The following is a 24,365-nucleotide window of genomic DNA, read 5'->3' as shown; positions in this document are numbered from 1 at the left end:
TTCGCGCTCCAGACCCGACTACATTGCAGATGTTGCATCAACCAACGGTTACGTGCCATAACAGAAGGCTATATCATACGACGTGTTAAACTTAAACACCTATCCATGTGTCTGCAATGTAGTCGGCCTGGAACGCGGCCATGTCAGTCTCGACTTCACTTCCTCCTTGACCCTTAACCCTCCTGGTCTTACCCTCAGCGTCCAACATCTTGGGAATGTCCAGGTACTTCTCTGCCACGTCAAAGGCTGTGTTCAGGTTGGTCATGGGGTCATCCTACAGGTGAGAGAATAAACAGGAGGAGATCAGACCACCTGGTTAGGTGTGGTTACAGTACTGTTCCAGGAGAATAAACAGGAGGAGATCAGACCACCTGGTTAGGTGTGGTTACAGTACTGTTCCAGGAGAAGAAACAGGAGATCAGACCACCTGGTTAGGTGTGGTTACAGTACTGTTCCAGGAGAAGAAACAGGAGATCAGACCACCTGGTTAGGTGTGGATATAGTACTGTTCCAGGAGAACAGAGGAGATCAGACCACCTGGTTAGGTGAAAGGTCAGGTGGTCCCCGAGGAGAGAGGGTTGATCTATATGGTTCTCTATAAGGTGAAAGGTCAGGTGGTCCCCGAGGAGAGAGGGTTGATCTATATGGTTCTGTATAAGGTGAAAGGTCAGGTGGTCCCCGAGGAGAGAGGGTTGATCTATATGGTTCTGTGTAAATGTATCATCAGGGCACTAGTCTCTCACCTTGCGTAGCTTGCCATAGTCAATGAGCTCTGGACGGTGTCTGTGAATGAGAGCACAGAATCCCAACCCATCTTTCCAGCTGTGAGAGAGAGAGAGAGAGAGAGAGAGAGAGAGAGAGAGAGAGACAGAGAGAGAGAGAGAGAAAGAGTAAGACTAAATCATGACAATCCTGTCCTTAGCTCTAGACCAGCACTGAGGAATACCTAACCTATATTTAATTTAACATCATGTTGACCTGTCTCTCTCTCTCTCTCTCTGTCTCTGTCTCTCTCTCCCTGTCTCTGTCTGTTTCCCTGTCTCTCCCTGTCTCTCCCTGTCTCTCTCTCTGTCTCTCCCTGTCTCTCTCTCCCTGTCTCTCTCTCTGTCTCTCCCTGTCTCTCCCTGTCTCTCTCTTCGTCTCTCTCTTTGTCTCTCTCTTTGTCTCTCCCTGTCTCTCTCTGTCTCTCTCTCCCTGTCTCTCTCTCTGTCTCTCCCTGTCTCTCTCTTTGTCTCTCCCTGTCTCTCTCCCTGTCTCTCTCCCTGTCTCTCTCTCTGTCTCTCTCTGTCTCTCCCTGTCTCTCTCCCTGTCTCTCTCCCTGTCTCTCTCCCTGTCTCTCTCCCTGTCTCTGTCTCTCTCTGTCTCTCCCTGTCTCTCTCCCTGTCTCTCTATCAAATGCAACATTTTTATCAAATTCAAGCTGCTTTATGGGCATGAAAAACATGCCCATCAATATTGCTACAGCAACAATGTATACAGTATACATTGTAATAAAATGATAAAGAATAACAAATAATAATATATAGTGGTATTAAATAATAATACAAAATTAAATAAAAAGTCAAACAGTCAATAGTAGAAATGTAATAAATATAAAAAGCTAATCATGGAAAATGAAACTATAACTAACTTATAACTAAATAACTGTCATCTTCACCATTACATTAGTACCACCACCACCACCATCACTACACTGCTATCATTACCATCACCCTACTACCCATACCACTACTATTTGGAATGATAATCACAACATCACAACAACAATAATAATAGCAATAACAATAATAGTAATAACAATAATAGTAATAATAATAAGTAAGTTACCTATCTCTCTCCTTGTCTCCCCCTGTCTCCCCCTGTCTCTCTCTCTCTCTCTCTCTGTCTCTCCCTGTCTCTCTCTCTGTCTCTCCCTGTCTCTTTCCCTGTCTCTTCCCTGTCTCTTTCCCTGTCTCTCCCTGTCTCTCTCCCCGTCTCTCCCTGTCTCTTTCCCTGTCTCTTTCCCTGTCTCTCCCTGTCTCTTTCCCCGTCTCTCCCTGTCTCTTTCCCTGTCTCTCTCCCTGTCTCTCTCCCTGTCTCTCTCCCTGTCTCTCTCCCTGTCTCTCCCTGTCTCTTTCCCTGTCTCTTTCCCTGTCTCTCTCCCTGTCTCTCCCTGTCCCTCCCTGTCCATCCTTCCAGAAGACTAAGCATTTCCATGTCAGATAATCTACTCCAGACGACGTGAAAGATGATCTCTACATCCATCCTGTCCTCATTACACAACCAGCTCTAATCCTCTGAGAGTCAGGGCTGGTGTCCATAGAGCCAGGTCTGATCAGTCTCTGAGTCAGAGCTGGTGTCCATAGAGCCAGGTCTGATCAGTCTCTGAGTCAGGGCTGGTGTCCATAGAGCCAGGTCTGATCAGTCTCTGAGTCAGGGCTGGTGTCCATAGAGCCAGGTCTGATCAGTCTCTGAGTCAGGGCCGGTGTCCATAGAGCCAGGTCTGATCAGTCTCTGAGTCAGAGCCGGTGTCCATTGAGCCAGGTCTGATCAGTCTCTGAGTCAGAGCCGGTGTCCATAGAGCCAGGTCTGATCAGTCTCTGAGTCAGAGCCGGTGTCCATAGAGCCAGGTCTGATCAGTCTCTGAGTCAGAGCCGGTTGTCCATAGAGCCAGGTCTGATCAGTCTCTGAGTCAGAGCCGGTGTCCATAGAGCCAGGTCTGATCAGTCTCTGAGTCAGAGCCGGTGTCCATAGAGCCAGGTCTGATCAGTCTCTGAGTCAGAGCCGGTGTCCATAGAGCCAGGTCTGATCAGTCTCTGAGTCAGAGCCGGTGTCCATAGAGCCAGGTCTGATCAGTCTCTGAGTCAGAGCCGGTGTCCATAGAGCCAGGTCTGATCAGTCTCTGAGTCAGAGCCGGTGTCCATAGAGCCAGGTCTGATCAGTCTCTGAGTCAGGGCCGGTGTCCATAGAGCCAGGTCTGATCAGTCTCTGAGTCAGAGCCGGTGTCCATTGAGCCAGGTCTGATCAGTCTCTGAGTCAGAGCCGGTGTCCATAGAGCCAGGTCTGATCAGTCTCTGAGTCAGAGCCGGTGTCCATAGAGCCAGGTCTGATCAGTCTCTGAGTCAGAGCCGGTGTCCATAGAGCCAGGTCTGATCAGTCTCTGAGTCAGAGCCGGTGTCCATAGAGCCAGGTCTGATCAGTCTCTGAGTCAGAGCCGGTGTCCATAGAGCCAGGTCTGATCAGTCTCTGAGTCAGAGCCGGTGTCCATAGAGCCAGGTCTGATCAGTCTCTGAGTCAGAGCCGGTGTCCATAGAGCCAGGTCTGATCAGTCTCTGAGTCAGGGCCGGTTGTCCATAGAGCCAGGTCTGATCAGTCTCTGAGTCAGAGCCGGTGTCCATAGAGCCAGGTCTGATCAGTCTCTGAGTCAGAGCCGGTGTCCATAGAGCCAGGTCTGATCAGTCTCTGAGTCAGGGCCGGTGTCCATAGAGCCAGGTCTGATCAGTCTCTGAGTCAGGGCCGGTGTCCATAGAGCCAGGTCTGATCAGTCTCTGAGTCAGAGCCGGTGTCCATAGAGCCAGGTCTGATCAGTCTCTGAGTCAGAGCCGGTGTCCATAGAGCCAGGTCTGATCAGTCTCTGAGTCAGAGCCGGTGTCCATAGAGCCAGGTCTGATCAGTCTCTGAGTCAGAGCCGGTGTCCATAGAGCCAGGTCTGATCAGTCTCTGAGTCAGAGCCGGTGTCCATAGAGCCAGGTCTGATCAGTCTCTGAGTCAGGGCCGGTGTCCATAGAGCCAGGTCTGATCAGTCTCTGAGTCAGGCCGGTGTCCATAGAGTCAGGTCTGATCAGTCTCTGAGGAGCATATTAGATCACACACAGCCAGCCACTGTGCCAGTAAAACAGGAGAGAGAAGGGGGGGAGACAGAGAGAGAGAGATAGAGACAAAAAGAGAGAGAGTGGGAGAGAGAGAGAAAGAGAGAGAGACAGAGAGAGACAGAGAGAGAGAGAGAGAGAGAGAGAGAGAGAGAGAGAAAGCAGGAACCAAGACTTCATCAAATAAATCAGAAATACAGACATTGCCATCCTACAAGAGACTGGTTGCCCTCTAGGTTACAGAGAGCTGGTAGTCCCATCCACCAAACTACCAGGTCTGAAACAGGGAAGGGACTCAGGGGGTATGCTAATTTAGTATAGAGCAGACATAACTCACTCTATTAAATTAATCAAAACAGGAACATTTTACATCTGGATAGAAATTAATAAGGAAATGATCTCAACATAGAAAAATGTCCTCATGTGTGCTACCTACATCCCCCCATTAGTATCCCCATACTTTAACAATGACAGCTTCTCCATCCTGGAGGGGGAAATCAATCATTTCCAGGCCCAGGGACGTGTACTAGTCTGTGGCGACCTAAATGCCAGTGACAGAATTCCTTCCCCCATATGCCCCCTAGGCACAACTATGACAACATAACCAACAAAAACGGGTTACAACTCCTGCAGCTCTGTCGGATACTGGGTCTGTACATAGTCAATGGTAAGCTTCGTGGGGACTCCTACAGTAGTAACACCGATTGCTCATCTCTTGGCAGTAGTACTGTAGACTACTTTATCACTGACCTCAACCCAGAGTCTCTCAGAGTGTTCACAGTCAGCCCACTAACGCCCCTATCAGATCACAGCAAAATCACACTCTACTTGAACAGAGCAATACTCAATCATGAGGCATCAAAGCCAAAGGAACTGCTATAGATGGAAGGAAAGTAGTGTGGAAATCTACCAAATAACAATTAGGCAACAAATTCAATCCCTTCTAGACAATTTCCAGGACAAAACGTTTCACTGTAATAGTGAATGTGTAAACTTGGTAGTACAAAATCTTAACAGTATATTTGACCTCTCAGCTTCCCTATCAAATCTAAAAATGTCAAGCAGACAACCTAAGAAAATGAACAATGACAAATGGTTTGATGAAGAATGCAAAAACCTAAGAAAGAAATAGAGAAATCTATCCAACAGAAAACATAGAGACCCAGAAAACCTGAGTCTACGCCTTCACTATGGTGAATCACTAAAACAATACAGAAATACACTACGGAAAAAAGAAGGAACAGCACGTCAGAAATCAGCTCCATGTAATTGAAGAATCCATAGACTCTAATCACTTCTGGGAAAATTGGAAAACACTAAACAAACAACAACACGAAGAATAATCTATCCAGAACAGAGATGTCTGGATAAACCACGTCTCCAATATTTGTGTCTCTATAACAAAGAACAAACAGCAAAAACATATACATGATCAATTACAAATCTTAGAATCAACTATTAAAGACTACCAGAACCCACTGGATTCTCCAATTACTCAATTACTCGATAAAATATACAGACCACAAATTCCAATTGGCTATACTAAAACTCTTTAACATCATCCTCAGCTCTGGCATCTTCCCCAATATGTGGAACCAAGAACTGATCAACCCAATCCACAAAGCTTTAGACAAAGTTTGACCCCAATAACTACCGTGGGATATGCGTCAACAGCAACCAACAGCAAACAGCATCCTCTGCATTATCATTAACAGCAGACTCGTACATTTCCTCAGTGAAAACAACGTACTGAGCAAAGTGTGCAAAGCTGTCATCAAGGCAAAGGCTGGATACTTTGAAGAATCTAAAATCTAAAATATATTTTGATTTGTTTATTAACACTTTTTTGGTTACTACATGATTCCATTTTTGTTATTTCATAGTTGTGATGTCTTCACTATTATTCTACAACGTAGAAAATAGTAAAAATAAAGAAAAACACCTGAATGAGTAAGTGTGTCCAAACTGTTGACTGGTACTGTAAATATCAACGAATTGGCGAGGGCACTAGAACAGTCTGCAGCACCCGGCCACACCCTACTAGAATCTGAAGTCAAATGTCTACTGTTTGCTGATGATCTGGTGCCTCTGTCCCCAACCAAGGAGGGCCTACAGCAGCACCTAGATCTTCTGCACAGATTCTGTTAGACCTGGGCCCTGACAGTAAATCCCAGTTCGCAGGACTAGGAATACAAATTCCATCTAGACACTAGAGGTCGACCGATTATTATTTTTCAACGCCGATAATCGATACAGATTATTGGAGGACTAAAAAAAGACAATACCGATTTTTATATATATTTGTAAAATGACAATTACAACAATACTGAATGAACAATTAACCATTTTATTTTAACTTAATATAATACATAAATAAAAATCTATTTAGTCTCAAATAAATAATGAAACATCTTCAATTTGGTTTAAATAATGCAAAAACAAAGTGTTGGAGAAGAAAGTAAAAGTGCAATATGTGCCATGTAAAAAAGCTAACGTTTAAGTTCCTTGCTCAGAACATGAGAACATATGAAAGCGGGTGGTTCCTTTTAACATGAGTCTACAATATTCCCAGGTAAGAAGTTTTAGGTTGTAGTGATTATAGGAATTATGACGTGTCGACTTTGACTATTGGATGTTCTTATAGGCACTATAGTATTGCCAGCCTAATCTCGGGAGTTGATAGGCTTGAAGTCATAAACAGCGCTGTGCTGTTGTTCAGCATTGTTAAGAGCTGCTGGCAAACGCAGTAAAGTGCTGTTTGAATGAACGCTTCCGAGCCTGCTGCTGCCTACCACCGCTCAGTCAGACTGCTCTATCAAATCATAGACTTAATTATAATATAATAAACACACAGAAATATGTCATTAATATGGTCAAATCCGGAAACTATCATTTCGAAAACAAAACGTTTATTCTTTCAGTGAAATACGGAACCATTCCGTATTTTATCTAACGGGTGGCATCCCTAAGTCGAAAAATTGCTGTTACATTGCACAACCTTCAATGTTATGTCATAATTATATAAAATTCTGGCAAATGAATTACGGTCTTTGTTAGGAGGAAACACAGTTCGCAACGAGCCAGGCGGCCCAAACTGCTGTGTATACCCTGACTTTGCTTGCACTGAACACAAGAGAAGTGACACAATTTCCCTAGTTTAATATTGTCTGCTAACATGCATATATTTTAACTAAATATGCAGGTTTAAAAAAATATACTTCTGTGTATTGATTTTAAGAAAGGCATTGATGTTTATGGTTAGGTACATTTGTGCAACTAATGCGCTTTTCTTAAATCATCACCCGTTTGGCAAAGTTGAGGTAGGCTGTGATTCCATGATAAATTGACAGGCACCGCATTGACTATATGCAACGCAGGACAAGCTAGTTAACCTAGTACTATCATCAACCATGTGTAGTTAACTAGTGATTATGTGAAGATTGATAGTTTTTTAAAAGATAAGTTTAATGCTAGCTAGCAACTTACCTTGGCTCCTTGCAGCCACAAGGTCCTTTTGACGCTGCACTCGCGTAACAGGTGGTCAGCCTGCCACGCAGTTTCCTCGCGGATTGCAATGTAATCGGCCATAATCGGCGCCCAAAACAGGCCGATTACCGATTGTTATGAAACCTTGAAATCGGCCCTAATTTATCGGCCAAGGTCGACCTTAAACATAAGCGCCACAGGTAACTTCCACCACGCTGTGAACGATCTGAGAGAAGGGCCTTCTATGCCATCAAAAGGAACATACAATTTGACGTACCAAACAGGATCTGGCTAAAAAATACTTGAATCAGTTATAGAACCCATTGCCCTTTATGGTTGTGAGGTCTGGGGTCCGCTCACCAACCAAGAATTCACAAAATGGGATAAACACCAAATTGAGACTCTGCATGCAGAATTCTGCAAAAATATCCTCCTTGTACAACGTTAAACACCAAATAATGCATGCAGAGCAGATTTAGGGCGATTTCCGCTAATTATCAAAATCCAGGAAAGAGCAATTAAATTCTATCTAAAACCACCTAAAAAGAAGCGATTCTCAAATCTTCCATAACAAAGACCTCACAGACAGGTGAACCTGGAAACAAATCCCTTCAGCCAGCTGGTCCTGGGACTCTGTTCACAAACACAAACAGAGCCCCAGGCCAGCAACACAATTAGACCCAACCAAATCATGTGAAAACTACAAGATAATTACATGAGAAACATTGGAAAGAATTAACAAAAAAAAAAAAAAGAAGCAAACTAGAATGATATTTGGCCCTAAACAGAGAGTACACAGTGGCAGAATACCTGACCACTGTGACTGACCCAAAATTACACCACTGTAAATATAACCTATATTTGTTTATTTATTTTTCCTTTTGTACTTTAACTATTTGCACATTGTTACAACACTGTACAAAGCCAAAGTTTACTCCCCTCTCATCCCCCCTCCTCCCATCCTTTCCCCTCCCCTCTCATCCCCCCTCCTCCCATCCTCTCCTCTCCCCTTCTCTCCCCTTCTCCCCTCTCCTCTCATCCCCTCTCCTCCCATCCTCTCCTCTCCCCTTCTACCCTCCCCTCTCATCCCCCCTCCTCCCATCCTCTCCTCTCCCCTTCTCTCCCCTTCTCCCCTCTCCTCTCATCCCCCCTCTCCTCCCATCCTCTCCTCTCCCCTTCTACCCTCCCCTCTCATCCCCCCTCCTCCCATCCCTCCTCTCCCCTTCTCTCCCCTTCTCCCCTCCCCTCTCATCCCCCTCCTCCCATCCTTTCTTCTCCTTTCCTCTCCCCTTCTACCCTCCCCTCTCATCCCCCTCCTCCCATCCTTTCCTCTCCTTTCCTCTCCCCTTCTACCCTCCCCTCTCATCCCCCCTCCTCCCATCCTCTCCTCTCCCCTCCTTTCATCCTCTCCTCTCCCCTTCTCCCCTCCCCTCTCCTCTCACCCCCCTCCTTCCATTCTCTCCCCTTCTCTTCTCCCCTCCCCTCTCATCCCCCTCCTCCCATCCTCTCCTCTCCCCTCCTTTCATCCTCTCCTCTCCCCTTCTCCCCTCCCCTCTCCTCTCACCCCCCTCCTTCCATTCTCTCCCCTTCTCCCCTCCCCTCCCCTCTCCTTCCGTCCTCTTCCCTCCTCTCCCCTTCTCTCCTCACCTTCCCTCTTCTTCCCTTCTCTTCCCTCCTGCCCTCCTCTCCCCTTCTCTCCTCACCTTCCCCCTTCTTCCCTCCTCTTCCCTCCTGCCCTCCTCTCCCCTTCTCTCCTCACCTTCCCCCTTCTTCCCTCCTCTTCCCTCCTGCCCTCCTCTCCCCTTCTCTCCTCACCTTCCCCCTTCTTCCCTCCTCTTCCCTCCTGCCCTCCTCTCCCCTTCTCTCCTCACCTTCCCTCTTCTTCCCTCCTCTTCCCTCCTGCCCTCCTCTCCTCCTCTACCCCATCAGTCTGGTATGTAACATCTCAGTTGTCTGTTCTCTGTTAGCTCTGTCTGGAATCTGCATTCAGCACCGCTCTGTTTTCTATTAGCCCTGTCTGACTCAGAGGCGGCTTGCTCTGTTCCTGCCTGCGTCCCAAATCGTACCCTATTCCCTATTGTCACAGCCGTCTTCATGAATGGACCAAGGCGCAGCAGAAGTGTGAATACTCATGGTTTTTATTTACCAAAAAAAGGAGTAGAGCATCCACTTGAAAGAAACAATAACGGTGACAACAGCAGCAACAGTCTGCAGGCTAAAAAACGCAGTGCAAACCAACACAATTCCCCACAAACACACAGACAAACACACCCAACTAATATAGGACTTCCGATCAAAGGCAACACCACACAGCTGCCTTCAATTGGAAGTCCACCCCAATTACCTCTACATAGAAACACCCAACCTAGACAGAACAAAGAAAACCCAACTTCTTCTTCTGCCACGCCCTGACCAACACTTATACACCTACTCCACCTGCTGGTCAGGACGTGACATTACCCCCCCCCTAAAGGTGCAGACCCCGAATGCACCTTCAAAAGAAAAAACACAAAACACCCAAAACAACCCGAAACAACAAAACCAAAATTCCCCTCTACTAAAGGGAGGGAAGGGAGGGTGGCTGCCGTCAACGACGGCACTGTGCTACACCCCCCGTCCCCAACCCACCTATATCAGGAGGTGGCTCCGGTTCTGGCCGTTCCGGGCAGTCGGGCCACTCTGGCAGTTCGGGGCAGTCTGGCCAGTCTGGCAGCTCGGGGCAGTCTGGGCAGTCTGGCAGCTCGGGGCAGTCTGGCCAGTCTGGCAGCTCGGGACAGTCTGGGCAGTCTGAGAGCTCGGGACAGTCTGGGCAGTCTGGCAGCTCCGGCAGTTCAGGGCAGTCTGGCCACTCCGGCAGTTTAGGGCAGTCTGGCCACTCCGGCAGTTCAGGGCAGTCTGGCCACTCCGGCAGTTCAGGGCAGTCTGGCCACTCCGGCAGTTCAGGGCAGTCTGGCCACTCCGGCAGTTCAGGGCAGTCTGGCCACTCCGGCAGTTCAGGGCAGTCTGGCCACTCCGGCAGTTCAGGGCAGTCTGGCCACTCCGGCAGTTCAGCGCAGTCTGGCCACTCCGGCAGTTCAGCGCAGTCTGGCCACTCCGGCAGTTCAGCGCAATCTGGCCACTCCGGCAGTTCAGCGCAGTCTGGCCACTCCGGCAGTTCAGCGCAGTCTGGCCACTCCGGCAGTTCAGCGCAGTCTGGCCACTCCGGCGACTGTTGACTGGCGGGCAGCTCCGACGACTGTTGACAGGTGGGCAGCTCTGACGACTGTTGACTGGCGGGCAGCTCCGACGACTGTTGACTGGCGGGCAGCTCTGACGACTGTTGACTGTCGGGCAGCTCTGACGACTGTTGACTGTCGGGCAGCTCAGGTGATGGTTGACTGGCGGGCAGCTTCGACGACTGTTGACTGGCGGGCAGCTCCGACGGCTGTTGACTGGCGGGCAGCTCCGACGACTGTTGACTGGCGGGCAGCTCCGACGACTGTTGACTGGCGGGCAGCTCCGACGACTGTTGACTGGCGGGCAACTCTGACGACTGTTGACTGGCGGTGCTGGGTTTACGCACTTGAAGGCTAGTGCGGGGAGCGGGAACAGGACGAGTCGGACTGGGTTGACGCACTTCCGGGTCCGCACGAGAGACAGGAGCTGGAAACCCAGGGCTATGGAGGCGCACAGCCGGTCTAGATCTTACCTCCTGCACAACCCGCCTTGGCTGGATGGAACTAGTAGCCCTGTACGAGCGGGGTGCTCGTACAGGGCAGACTGGGCTGTGCAGGGGCCTGATGGTAGCCGTGCGTAGAGCGGGAGTTGGGTAGCCTGGTCCTCGGAGGCGTACCGGCGACCAGATGCGCTGCGCAGGCATCCTCCTACCAGGCTGGATGCCCGCTCTAGCACGGCACCTGCGAGGGGCTGGAATAACTCGCACCGGACTGTGCGTGCGTATGGGTGAGAGAGCGCGCTCCTCAGCGAAACATGGCGCTCCCCACCTCATACGCTCCTCCATATAACCACGGGTAGCTGGCTTCCGGCTCTTCCTTCGCCTAGCCAAACTACCCGTGTGCCCCCCCCAAAAAATGTATTGGGGGTGCCTCTCGTGCTTCTCCCTCAGCGCGTCCATGGCCTCGTACCTCCGCCTCTCTGCCTTGGCTGCCTCAATTTCCCACTGCGGGCGGCGATACTCCCCAGCCTGGTGCCAAGGTCCGGCCCCGTCCAGAACTTCCTCCCAAGTCCACTTCTCCCGCCAGTCCAACTCGAAATCCGTCTGCTCCTTCCTCTGCTGCTTGGTCCAATTTTGGTGGGTGATTCTGTCACAGCCGTCTTCATGAATGGACCAAGGCGCAGCAGAAGTGTGAATACTCATGGTTTTTATTTACCAAAAAAAGGAGTAGAGCATCCACTTGAAAGAAACAATAACGGTGACAACAGCAGCAACAGTCTGCAGGCTAAAAAACGCAGTGGAAACCAACACAATTCCCCACAAACACACAGACAAACACACCCAACTAATATAGGACTTCCAATCAAAGGCAACACCACACAGCTGCCTTCAATTGGAAGTCCACCCCAATTAGCTCTACATAGAAACACCCAACCTAGACAGAACAAAGAAAACCCAACTTCTTCTTCTGCCACGCCCTGACCAACACTTATACACCTACTCCACCTGCTGGTCAGGACGTGACACCTATAGGGTGCCATGCTATATAGTGCTCTAATTTAAATTGTACCCTATTCCCTATATAGTGCACTACTTACTACTTTTGACTGGTCTAAAGTAGTGCCTTGTATAGAGAATAGGGTTCCATTCGCGACGCAGACCTTGTCCTCTGGCCTGACTCTGCTCTGAGGCCTGCCTGACTCTGCTCTGCTCTGAGGCCTGCCTGACTCTGCTCTGCTCTGAGGCCTGACTCTGTTCTGAGGCCTGCCTGACTCTGCTCTGAGGCCTGACTCTGCTCTGAGGCCTGCCTGACTCTGCTCTGAGGCCTGACTCTGCTCTGAGGCCTGCCTCTGCTCTGAGGCCTTCCTGACTCTGCTCTGAGGCCTTCCTGACTCTGCTCTGAGGCCTGACTCTGCTCTGAGGCCTGACTCTGCTCTGAGGCCTGCCTCTGCTCTGAGGCCTTCCTGACTCTGCTCTGAGGCCTGCCTCTGCTCTGAGGCCTTCCTGACTCTGCTCTGAGGCCTGCCTCTGCTCTGAGGCCATCCTCAGATCTTTAACTGCCATCGTTTAACTCTTGGTCTATTCAAATCACATTGCCTGTAAAAACCTCCCAGAGGCCTCGCTTCAGTCACAAATGCCACTCCATTGCCTATATAGTGCACTACATTTCTGGTCAAATGTAAACGGAACAGATAAGGAATAGGGTGCCTTGTTATAAGTTGGGCACTATATAGGGAATAGGGTGCCATGTTATAAGTTGTGTACTATATTGGGAATAGGGTGCCATGTTATAAGTAGTGTACTATATAGGGAATAGGGTGCCATGTTATAAGTTGTGCACTATATAGGGAATAGGGTGCCATGCTATAAGTAGTGTACTATATAGGGAATAGGGTGCCATGTTATAAGTTGTGCACTATATAGGGAATAGGGTGCCATGCTATAAGTAGTGTACTATATAGGGAATAGGGTGCCATGTTATAACTTGTCCACTATATAGGGAAAAGGATTGTGACCAGGAACCAGAGAATCCAGGCTGTATCACATCAGGCCGTGATTGGGTGTCCCATAGGGCGGTGCCAACTGGCCCAGCGTCGTCCGGGTTTGGCCGGTGTATGCCGTCATTGTAATAAGAATTTATTCTTAACTGACTTACCTAGATATATATAAAGGTTGAATTAAAACATTAAAAATATAGCACTACATAAGGAATAGGGTGCCATTTGGGACACATATTTTGGTATATTGGATATAAACCTTCTCAGTCTTCGGTTACCATGAACGTTACCATCCTATTCCCTGTTCCCTATGTCATGCACTACTGTTGACACAATGGGTCTGTACAATAAGGTGTACTATAGGGTGGAGTACTATAGGGTGGTGTACTATAGGGTGGTGTACTATAGGGTGGTGTACTATAGGGTGGGGTACTATAGGGTGGAGTACTATAGGGTGGTGTACTATAGGGTGGTGTACTATAGGGTGGGGTACTATAGGGTGGAGTACTATAGGGTGGTATACTATAGGGTGGTGTACTATAGGGTGGGATACTATAGGGTGGTGTACTATAGGGTTGTGTACTATAGGGTGGAGTACTATAGGGTGGTGTACTATAGGGTGGTGTACTATAGGGCGGGGTACTATAGGGTGGTGTACTATAGGGTGGAGTACTATAGGGTGGTGTACTATAGGGTGGTGTACTATAGGGTGGTGTACTATAGGGTGGTGTACTATAGGGTGGTATACTATAGGGTGGAGTACTATAGGGTGGTGTACTATAGGGTGGTGTACTATAGGGCGGGGTACTATAGGGTGGTGTACTATAGGGTGGTGTACTATAGGGTGGTGTACTATAGGGTGGAGTACTATAGGGTGGTGTACTATAGGGTGGTGTGCTATAGGGTGGTGTACTATAGGGTGGTGTACTATAGGGTGGAGTACTATAGGGTGGTGTACTATAGGGTGGTGTACTATAGGGTGGAGTACTATAGGGTGGTGTACTATAGGGTGGAGTACTATAGGGTGGTGTACTATAGGGTGGTGTGCTATAGGGTGTACTATAGGGTGGTGTACTATAGGGTGGTGTACTATAGGGTTGTGTACTATAGGGTGGGGTACTATAGGGTGGTGTACTATAGGGTGGAGTACTATAGGGTGGTGTACTATAGGGTGGGATACTATAGGGTGGAGTACTATAGGGTGGTGTACTATAGGGTGGGATACTATAGGGTGGTGTACTATAGGGTGGAGTACTATAGGGTGGGGTACTATAGGGTGGAGTACTATAGGGTGGTGTACTATAGGGTGGGATACTATAGGGTGGTGTACTATAGGGTGGAGTACTATAGGGTGGTGTACTATAGGGTGGAGTACTATAGGGTGGTGTACTATAGGGTGGTGTACTATAGGGTGGAGTACTATAGGGTGGTGTACTATAGGGTGGTGTGCTATAGGGTGTACTATAGGGTGGTGTACTATAGGGTGGTGTACTATAGGGTGGAGTACTATAGGGTGGTGTACTATAGGGTGGGGTACTATAGGGTGTACTATAGGGTGGTGTACTATAGGGTGGAGTACTATAGGGTGGTGTACTATAGGGTGGTATACTATAGGGTGGTGTACTATAGGGTGGTGTACTATAGGGTGGGGTACTATAGGGTGGTGTACTATAGGGTGGTGTAATATCGGGTGGGGAACTATAGGGTGGAGTAGTATAGGGTGGGGTACTATAGGGTGGTGTACTATAGGTTGGTGTACTATAGGGTGGTGTACTATAGGGTGGTGTACTATAGGGTGGGGTACTATAGGGTGGTGTACTATAGGGTGGGGTACTATAGGGTGGTGTACTATAGGGTGGTATACTATAGGGTGGGGTACTATATGGTATAGGGTGGGGTACTATAGGGTGGTGTACTATAGGGTGCACTATAGGGTGGAGTAATATAGGGTGGTGTACTATAGGGTGTACTATAGGGTGGTGTACTATAGGGTGGGGTACTATAGGGTGGAGTACTATAGGGTGGTGTAATATAGGGTGGGGTACTATAGGGTGGGGTACTATAGGGTGGTGAACTATAGGGTGAACTATAGGGTGGGGTACTATAGGGTGGTGTACTATAGGGTGGAGTACTATAGGGCGGGGTACTATAGGGTGGTGTACTATAGGGTGGTGTACTATAGGGTGGTGTACTATAGGGTGGTGTACTATAGGGTGGTGTACTATAGGGTGGTGTACTATAGGGTGGGGTACTATAGGGTGGTGTACTATAGGGTTGTGTACTATAGGGTGGAGTACTATAGGGTGGTGTACTATAGGGTGGTGTACTATAGGGTGTACTATAGGGTGGGGTACTATAGGGTGGTGTACTATAGGGTGGGGTACTATAGGGTGGGGTACTATAGGGTGGTGTACTATAGGGTGGGAGGTTACTATAGGGTGGTGTACTATAGGGTGGAGTACTATAGGGTGGTGTACTATAGGGTGGTGTACTATAGGGTGGGGTACTATAGGGTGGTGTACTATAGGGTGGTGTAATATCGGGTGGGGAACTATAGGGTGGAGTAGTATAGGGTGGGGTACTATAGGGTGGTGTACTATAGGTTGGTGTACTATAGGGTGGTGTACTATAGGGTGGTGTACTATAGGGTGGGGTACTATAGGGTGGTGTACTATAGGGTGGGGTACTATAGGGTGGTGTACTATAGGGTGGTATACTATAGGGTGGGGTACTATAGGGTGGGGTACTATAGGGTGGGGTACTATAGGGTGGAGTACTATAGGGTGGTGTACTATAGGGTGGTATACTATAGGGTGGGGTACTATAGGGTGGTGTACTATAGGGTGGTGTACTATAGGGTGGTGTACTATAGGGTGGGGTACTATAGGGTGGTGTACTATAGGGTGGAGTACTATAGGGTGGAGTACTATAGGGTGGGGTACTATAGGGTGGTGTACTATAGGGTGGAGTACTATAGGGTGGGGTACTATAGGGTGGTATACTATAGGGTGGGGTACTATAGGGTGGTGTACTATAGGGTGGTATACTATAGGGTGGGGTACTATAGGGTGGTGTACTATAGGGTGGTGTACTATAGGGTGGAGTACTATAGGGTGGTGTACTATAGGGTGGGGTACTATAGGGTGGTGTACTATAGGGTGGAGTACTATAGGGTGGGGTACTATAGGGTGGGGTACTATAGGGTGTACTATAGGGTGGGGTACTATAGGGTGGGGTACTATAGGGTGGAGTACTATAGGGTGGAGTACTATAGGGTGGGGTACTATAGGGTGGGGTACTATAGGGTGGGGTACTATAGGGTGGAGTACTATAGGGTGGTGTACTATAGGGTGGGGTACTATAGGGTGTACTATAGGGTGTACTATAGGGTGGGGTACTATAGGGTGGGGTACTATAGGGTGGGGTACTATAGGGTGTACTATAGGGTGGGGTACTATAGGGTGGTGTACTATAGGGTGGGGTACTATAGGGTGGGGTACTATAGGGTGGGGTACTATAGGGTGGGGTACTATAGGGTGGAGTACTATAGGGTGGTGTACTATAGGGTGGGGTACTATAGGGTGGGGTACTATAGGGTGGGGTACTATAGGGTGTAGTACTATAGGGTGGAGTACTATATGGTGGGGTACTATAGGGTGGTGTACTATAGGGTGGTGTACTATAGGGTGGAGTACTATAGGGTGGTGTACTATAGGGTGGTGTACTATAGGGTGGAGTACTATAGGGTGGTGTACTATAGGGTGGTGTACTATAGGGTGGAGTACTATAGGGTGGAGTACTATAGGGTGGGGTACTATAGGGTGGGGTACTATAGGGTGGTGTACTATAGGGTGGGGTACTATAGGGTGGTGTACTATAGGGTGGTGTACTATAGGGTGGAGTACTATAGGGTGGTGTACTATAGGGTGGTGTACTATAGGGTGGAGTACTATAGGGTGGAGTACTATAGGGTGGTGTACTATAGGGTGGTGTACTATAGGGCGGTGTACTATAGGGTGGTGTACTATAGGGTGGAGTACTATAGGGTGGGGAACTATAGGGTGGAGTAGTATAGGGTGGGGTACTATAGGGTGGTGTACTATAGGGTGGAGTACTATAGGGTGGTGTACTATAGGGTGGGGTACTATAGGGTTGTGTACTATAGGGTGGTGTACTATAGGGTGGAGTACTATAGGGTGGTGTACTATAGGGTGGTGAACTATAGGGTGGTGTACTATAGGGTGGTGTACTATAGGGTGGTGAACTATAGGGTGGTGTACTATAGGGTGGAGTACTATATGGAACAGGATGCCATATGACTAGGTATCCCCCTTTCCCATTTCCATAGGGGCTTCAGGGAGCCTAGTGGTTAAGACTGTTGGACCAGTAACCGAACGTTCGCTGGTTCGAATCCCCAAACCGACTATGTGAAACATCTGTCGATGTTCCCTTGAGCAAGGCACTTCACCCTAATACCCCTTGTGAGTTGCTCTCGGTAAGAGCGTCTACTACAATGTAAATGTAAAATGGGACCCGAATCCCTTATATTACCTAATGTGAAAGTTCTGAATGTTGACGTTCTTGTAAGGAGCAGTCTTCCTCTGGCACCACAGAAGAAGACCCTCTTTAGCTGATGTTTCTGTAGGTGGATAAAAACAAATCAACAAGAAGTTAGTTCGTTCGTCTCCCGAGTGGCGCCAGCGGTCTAAGGCACTGCATCTCAGTGCTAGTGGCGTCAATACAGACCCTGGTTCGATTTCCGGGCTGTATCACAACCAGCCGTGTTGGGGAGTCCCATAGGACGGCGTACAATTGGCACAGCGTCGTCCGGGTTAGGGTTTGGCCGTCATTGTAAAATAAGAATTTGTTCTTAACTGACTCGCCTAGTTAAATAAAGGTTAAATAAAATACATGGTCTTACATGGCACACTATTCCCAAGGGGCCCTTGTCTAAAGTAGTGCACTACATAGGGAATAGGGGTGCCATTTAAGACTCATGTTTAACCTGGACTGTTTCTATTTAACCAGTCTGAACGAATCACATTTAACCAGTCTGAACGAATCACATTTAACCAGTCTGAATGAATCACATTTAACCAGTCTGAACGAATCACATTTAACCAGTCTGAACGAATCACATTTAACCAGTCTGAACGAATCACATTTAACCAGTCTGAACGAATCACATTTAACCAGTTTGAACGAATCACATTTAACCAGTCTGAAGGAATCACATTTAACCAGTCTGAACGAATCACATTTAACCAGTCTGAACGAATCACATTTAGCCAGTCTGAATGAATCACATTTAACCAGTCTGAATGAATCACATTTAACCAGTCTGAACGAATCACATTTAACCAGTCTGAATGAATCACATTTAACCAGTCTGAACGAATCACATTTAACCAGTCTGAACGAATCACATTTAACCAGTCTGAACGAATCACATTTAACCAGTCTGAACGAATCACATTTAACCAGTCTGAACGAATCACATTTAACCAGTCTGAACGAATCACATTTAACCAGTCTGAACGAATCACATTTAGCCAGTCTGAATGAATCACATTTAACCAGTCTGAATGAATCACATTTAACCAGTCTGAACGAATCACATTTAACCAGTCTGAATGAATCACATTTAACCAGTCTGAATGAATCACATTTAACCAGTCTGAACGAATCACATTTAACCAGTCTGAACGAATCACATTTAACCAGTCTGAACGAATCACATTTAGCCAGTCTGAATGAATCACATTTAACCTGTCTGAATGAATCACATTTAACCAGTCTGAACGAATCACATTTAACCAGTCTGAATGAATCACATTTAACCAGTCTGAATGAATCACATTTAACCAGTCTGAACGAATCACATTTAACCAGTCTGAATGAATCACATTTAACCAGTCTGAATGAATCACATTGTGGCTGTAGGGAGTTTTCAAATCAGAGTGGGAGTCGTGTGTCATCTCTGAAACATCTGAAATATCTCAAACATGTCACGTCTCCATATAAAGGAAGATTTGTTTAATTAGATCAAAACACTAGTAGGGAAGAACGTCTGTATTAGTATTAGTCCCTCAGCCGACTGCGAAAGGAATCCACATCCTGGTACCTTCCACAGAGATGTCCTGGATGGCGAAGCGAAGGATTATGGTCCAGATCATTCCCAGGGTCATTTTAGCGTTGCCGTCGACGATCTCTACAGGAGAGGAGAGAGACCATGTTGGTGTGAGTTTACATTTACAGTTTACTGTTTCACTATAGGTTTATGAACAGTATAACAGGTTCACTGCTGGTGAAAGGATAACAATGTTTAACTGAGTTAATTTACAGGAGGTCTGGATCAATACGTCGACAGTTTGTCTGTGGTGATCTACTCTGTAGGCAGCATCAAACTAACAGACTCTTTAGAGTCATTGCTCTCCGATGTTGTTGTTGATGATGTGAACCTTCTCCTCCTACTCTCTCTAGGTCACCCTGCCGATCCTCTCCTCCCCATATGAATCATGTGTTTCTACCTCCTAATCTCAGAAAACACAGCTAGGGTACACAGTGTTACACAGTCACTGAACTGAACTGAACTGGGGCGGCAGGGTAGCCTAGTGGTTAGAGTTTTGGACTAGTAACCGAAAGGTTGCAAAATCAAATCCCCGAGCTGACAAAGTAAAAATCTGTTGTTGTGCCCCTGAACAAGGCAGTTAACCCACTGTTCCTAGGCCGTCATTGAAAATAAGAATTTGTTCTTAACTGACTTGCCTAGTTTAAATAAAAGGTATTACAATTGTTTAATTTTTTAAACCTGGTTGGGTTCTGGGAGCTCTCCACATCACACAGCAAACAAAACGCAGGTCAACAAATATGGCATTACCAGGTGAATTAGGGTCTTAAAGTTTAATGCTTAAAAAAATATATATATATTTCAAGACAACATAGCCCAAAAAAAGCATGTTTTAAACACATGTCAAGACTAGGGATGGAGGGAACGACAAATCTGGATTCGTCCCAAATTACACACTATTCCCCATTTAGTGTACTACTTTTGACCCAAACCCTGTTCCCTAGGACCCTGCTCCCTAGGACCCTGTTCCCTAGAACCCTGTTCCCTAGGACCCTGCTCCCTAGGACCCTGTTCCCTAGAACCCTGTTCCCTAGGACCCTGCTCCCTAGGACCCTGTTCCCCAGGATCCTGTTCCCTAGGACCCTGTTCCCTAGAACCCTGTTCCCTAGGACCCTGCTCCCTAGGACCCTGCTCCCTAGGACCCTGCTCCCTAGGACCCTGTTCCCTAGGATCCTGTTCCCTAGGACCCTGTTCCCTAGGACCCTGCTCCCTAGGACCCTGCTCCCTAGGACCCTGCTCCCTAGAACCCTGTTCCCTAGGACCCTGCTCCCTAGGACCCTGCTCCATAGGATCCTGCTCCCTAGGACCCTGCTCTCCAGGATCCTGTTCCCTAGGACCTTGTTCCCTAAGACCCTGTTCCCTAGGACCCTGCTCCCTAGAACCCTGTTCCCTAGGACCCTGCTCCCTAGAACCCTGCTCCCTAGGACCCTGCTCCCTAGGACCCTGCTCCCTAGGATCCTGCTCCCTAGGACCCTGCTCCCTAGGATCCTGTTCCCTAGGACCCTGTTCCCTAGGACCCTGCTCCCTAGGACCCTGCTCTCCAGGATCCTGTTCCCTAGGATCCTGTTCCCTAGGACCCTGTTCCCTAGGACCCAGTTCCCTAGGACCCTGCTCCCTAGAACCCTGCTCCCTAGGACCCTGCTCCCTAGGATCCTGCTCCCTAGGACCCTGCTCCCTAGGATCCTGTTCCCTAGGACCCTGTTCCCCAGGATCCTGTTCCCTAGGACCCTGTTCCCTAGGATCCTGTTCCCTAGGACCCTGCTCCACAGGATCCTGTTCCCTAGGACCCTGTTCCCTAGGACCCTGTTCCCTAGGACCCTGTTCCCTAGGACCCTGCTCCCCAGGACCCTGTTCCCTAGGACCATGTTCCCCAGGACCCTGTTCCCTAGGACCCTGTTCCCTAGGACCCTGTTCCCTAGGATCCTGTTCCCTAGAACCCTGTTCCCTAGGATCCTGCTCTCCAGGACCCTGTTCCCTAGGACCATGTTCCCTAGGACCCTGCTCCATAGGATCCTGTTCCCTAGGACCCTGCTCCCCAGGACCCTGTTCCCCAGGACCCTGTTCCCCAGGATCCTGTTCCCTAGGACCCTGTTCCCTAGGACCATGTTCCCTAGGACCCTGCTCCCTAGGACCTTGTTCCCTATGATCCTGTTCCCTAGGATCCATAGACACATTCTATATATGCTCCCAAAAATGTAATGGGTAAAGCATCTATAGAGTGTACAAGGGTCTCTGGTCAAATGCAGTGCACTCAATAGGGAATAGGGTGGCGTTTATGACGAAGTCACCCTGTCTCCTGTCACTAACCCCTTACCCCCATCACCTCATATGGCCTTCTACCTGCCCTGCCGCCTTCCATGAGCTGTAGCCTCTGTTATTAGTTTCCACAGCCTGAACTCCTGCCCCTGCACCCTGTCACCAACCCCCACCCCTCGTCCAGTCAAGCTGCCTTCAGCCTGCCTGTTAGCCTTCTAACAAGCCTAGGCTAACTGTATCCAGCCCCCCGTCCTGCCCCCGCTCTCCCCCCCCAGTCCCAGGGCTGCAGGGCTGTGCGTCCAAGAGGGGATTCCAATCGGCTAATCTGTCTGGAATGCAAGTCTGGTTTAGGATCTTTTATTTGGCTTTGCTGTGGATTAACCCCAGGAGAAGAAGAGAGGGAGAGAGAAAGAGATCGAGAGAGATAGGGGGAGGGAGAGAGAGAGAGAGAAGGAGAAACAGAGAGAGAGGGAGGCAGAGAGAGAGACAGTGGCAGAGACACAGAGAGAGAGAGAGAGAGAGAGAGAGAGAGAGAGAGAGAGAGAGAGAGAAAGAGAGAGAGAGGTAGGGAGAAAAACATAAAGAGAGGGGGGGAGAGACAGAGAGAGAGAGAGAAGGAGAAACAGAGAGAGAGGCAGGGAGAGAGAGAGAAGGAGAGAAAGATGGAGAGAGAGGGAGAAAAACATAGCAAGGGGGGGGAGACAGAGAGAGAGTGAGTGTGAGAGAGAGAGGAACCAAGACTTCATCAAGGAAATAAGAAATACAGGAATTGCCATCCTACAAGAAACATGGCATAGAGGAGACGGACCCACTGGTTGCTCTCTAGGTTACAGAGAGCTGGTAGTCCCATCCACCACACTACCAGGTGGTATAGAGGAGATGGACCCACTGGTTGTCCTCTAGGTTACAGAGAGCTGGTAGTCCCATCCACCACACTACCAGGTGGTATAGAGGAGATGGACCCACTGGTTGCCCTCTAGGTTACAGAGAGCTGGTAGTCCCATCCACCACACTACCAGGTGGTATAGAGGAGACGGACCCACTGGTTGCCCTCTAGGTTACAGAGAGCTGGTCGTCCCATCCACCACACTACCAGGTGGTATAGAGGAGACGGTCCACTGGTTGCCCTCTAGGTTACAGAGAGCAGGTAGTCCCATCCACCACACTACCAGTTGGTATAGAGGAGATGGACCCACTGGTTGCCCTCTAGGTTACAGAGAGCTGGAAGTCCCATCCACCACACTACCAGGTGGTATAGAGGAGATGGACCCACTGGTTGCCCTCTAGGTTACAGAGAGCTGGTAGTCCCATCCACCAAACTACCAGGTGGTATAGAGGAGACGGACCCACTGGTTGCCCTCTAGGTTACAGAGAGCTGGAAGTCCCATCCACCACACTACCAGGTGGTATAGAGGAGACGGACCCACTGGTTGCCCTCTAGGTTACAGAGAGCTGGTCGTCCCATCCACCACACTACCAGGTGGTATAGAGGATACGGACCCACTGGTTTCCCTCTAGGTTACAGAGAGCTGGTAGTCCCATCCACCACACTACCAGGTGGGTGGTATAGAGGAGACAGACCCACTGGTTGCCCTCTAGGTTACAGAGAGCTGGTAGTCCCATCCACCACACTACCAGGTGGTATAGAGGAGATGGACCCACTGGTTGTCCTCTAGGTTACAGAGAGCTGGTAGTCCCATCCACCAAACTACCAGGTGGTATAGAGGAGATGAACCCACTGGTTGCCCTCTAGGTTACAGAGAGCTGGTAGTCCCATCCACCACACTACCAGGTGGTATAGAGGAGACGGACCCACTGGTTGTCCTCTAGGTTACAGAGAGCTGGTAGTCCCATCCACCACACTACCAGGTGGGTGGTATAGAGGAGACGGACCCACTGGTTTCCCTCTAGGTTACAGAGAGCTGGTAGTCCCATCCACCACACTACCAGGTGGTATAGAGGAGATGGACCCACTGGTTGTCCTCTAGGTTACAGAGAGCTGGTAGTCCCATCCACCACACTACCAGGTGGGTGGTATAGAGGAGACGGACCCACTGGTTGCCCTCTAGGTTACAGAGAGCTGGTAGTCCCATCCACCAAACTACCAGGTGGTATAGAGGAGACGGACCCACTGGTTGTCCTCTAGGTTACAGAGAGCTGGTAGTCCCATCCACCACACTACCAGGTGGGTGGTATAGTGGAGACGGACCCACTGGTTGCCCTCTAGGTTACAGAGAGCTGGTAGTCCCATCCACCACACTACCAGGTGGTATAGAGGAGATGGACCCACTGGTTGTCCTCTAGGTTACAGAGAGCTGGTAGTCCCATCCACCACACTACCAGGTGGTATAGAGGAGACGGACCCACTGGTTGTCCTCTAGGTTACAGAGAGCTGGTAGTCCCATCCACCACACTACCAGGTGGTATAGAGGAGATGGACCCACTGGTTGCCCTCTAGGTTACAGAGAGCTGGTAGTCCCATCCACCAAACTACCAGGTGGGTGGTATAGAGGAGACGGACCCACTGGTTGCCCTCTAGGTTACAGAGAGCTGGTAGTCCCATCCACCACACTACCAGGTGGTATAGAGGAGATGGACCCACTGGTTGCCCTCTAGGTTACAAAGAGCTGGTAGTCCCATCCACCACACTACCAGGTGGTATAGAGGAGACGGACCCACTGATTGCTCTCTAGGTTACAGAGAGCTGGTAGTCCCATCCACCAAACTACCAGGTCTGAAACAGGGAAGGGACTCAGGGGGTATGCTAATTTGGTATAGAGCAGACATAACTCACTCTATTAAATTAATCAAAACAGGAACATTTTACATCTGGATAGAAATTAATAAGGAAATGATCTCAACATAGAAAAATGTCCTCATGTGTGCTACCTACATCCCCCCATTAGTATCCCCATAGTTTAACAATGACAGCTTCTCCATCCTAGAGGGGGAAATCAATCATTTCCAGGCCCAGGGACATGTACTAGTCTGTG

General features: G+C 48.7%; 1 protein-coding gene across 1 annotated transcript in view; it reads right to left on the bottom strand.

Moving 5' to 3' along the window:
• The window catches only part of actn1 (actinin, alpha 1), a gene marked incomplete at its 5' end in the record, with an annotated part of 80,550 nt that overhangs the window by 33,144 nt on the left and 23,041 nt on the right, over window positions 1-24,365 (bottom strand). Inside the window, 4 exons of the mRNA XM_029729328.1 lie at window positions 193-274; window positions 744-822; window positions 17,538-17,625; window positions 19,111-19,197. Of these exons, the coding sequence (XP_029585188.1) occupies window positions 193-274; window positions 744-822; window positions 17,538-17,625; window positions 19,111-19,197 (336 nt within the window). The remainder of the gene's footprint in view (window positions 1-192; window positions 275-743; window positions 823-17,537; window positions 17,626-19,110; window positions 19,198-24,365) is intronic.

This window comes from Salmo trutta, chromosome 33 (genome assembly GCF_901001165.1).
Source record: "Salmo trutta chromosome 33, fSalTru1.1, whole genome shotgun sequence".
NCBI lineage: Eukaryota > Metazoa > Chordata > Actinopteri > Salmoniformes > Salmonidae > Salmo > Salmo trutta.
Note: the sequence above shows the minus strand (reverse complement) of the source record. Positions and strands in the feature narration are given on the sequence as shown.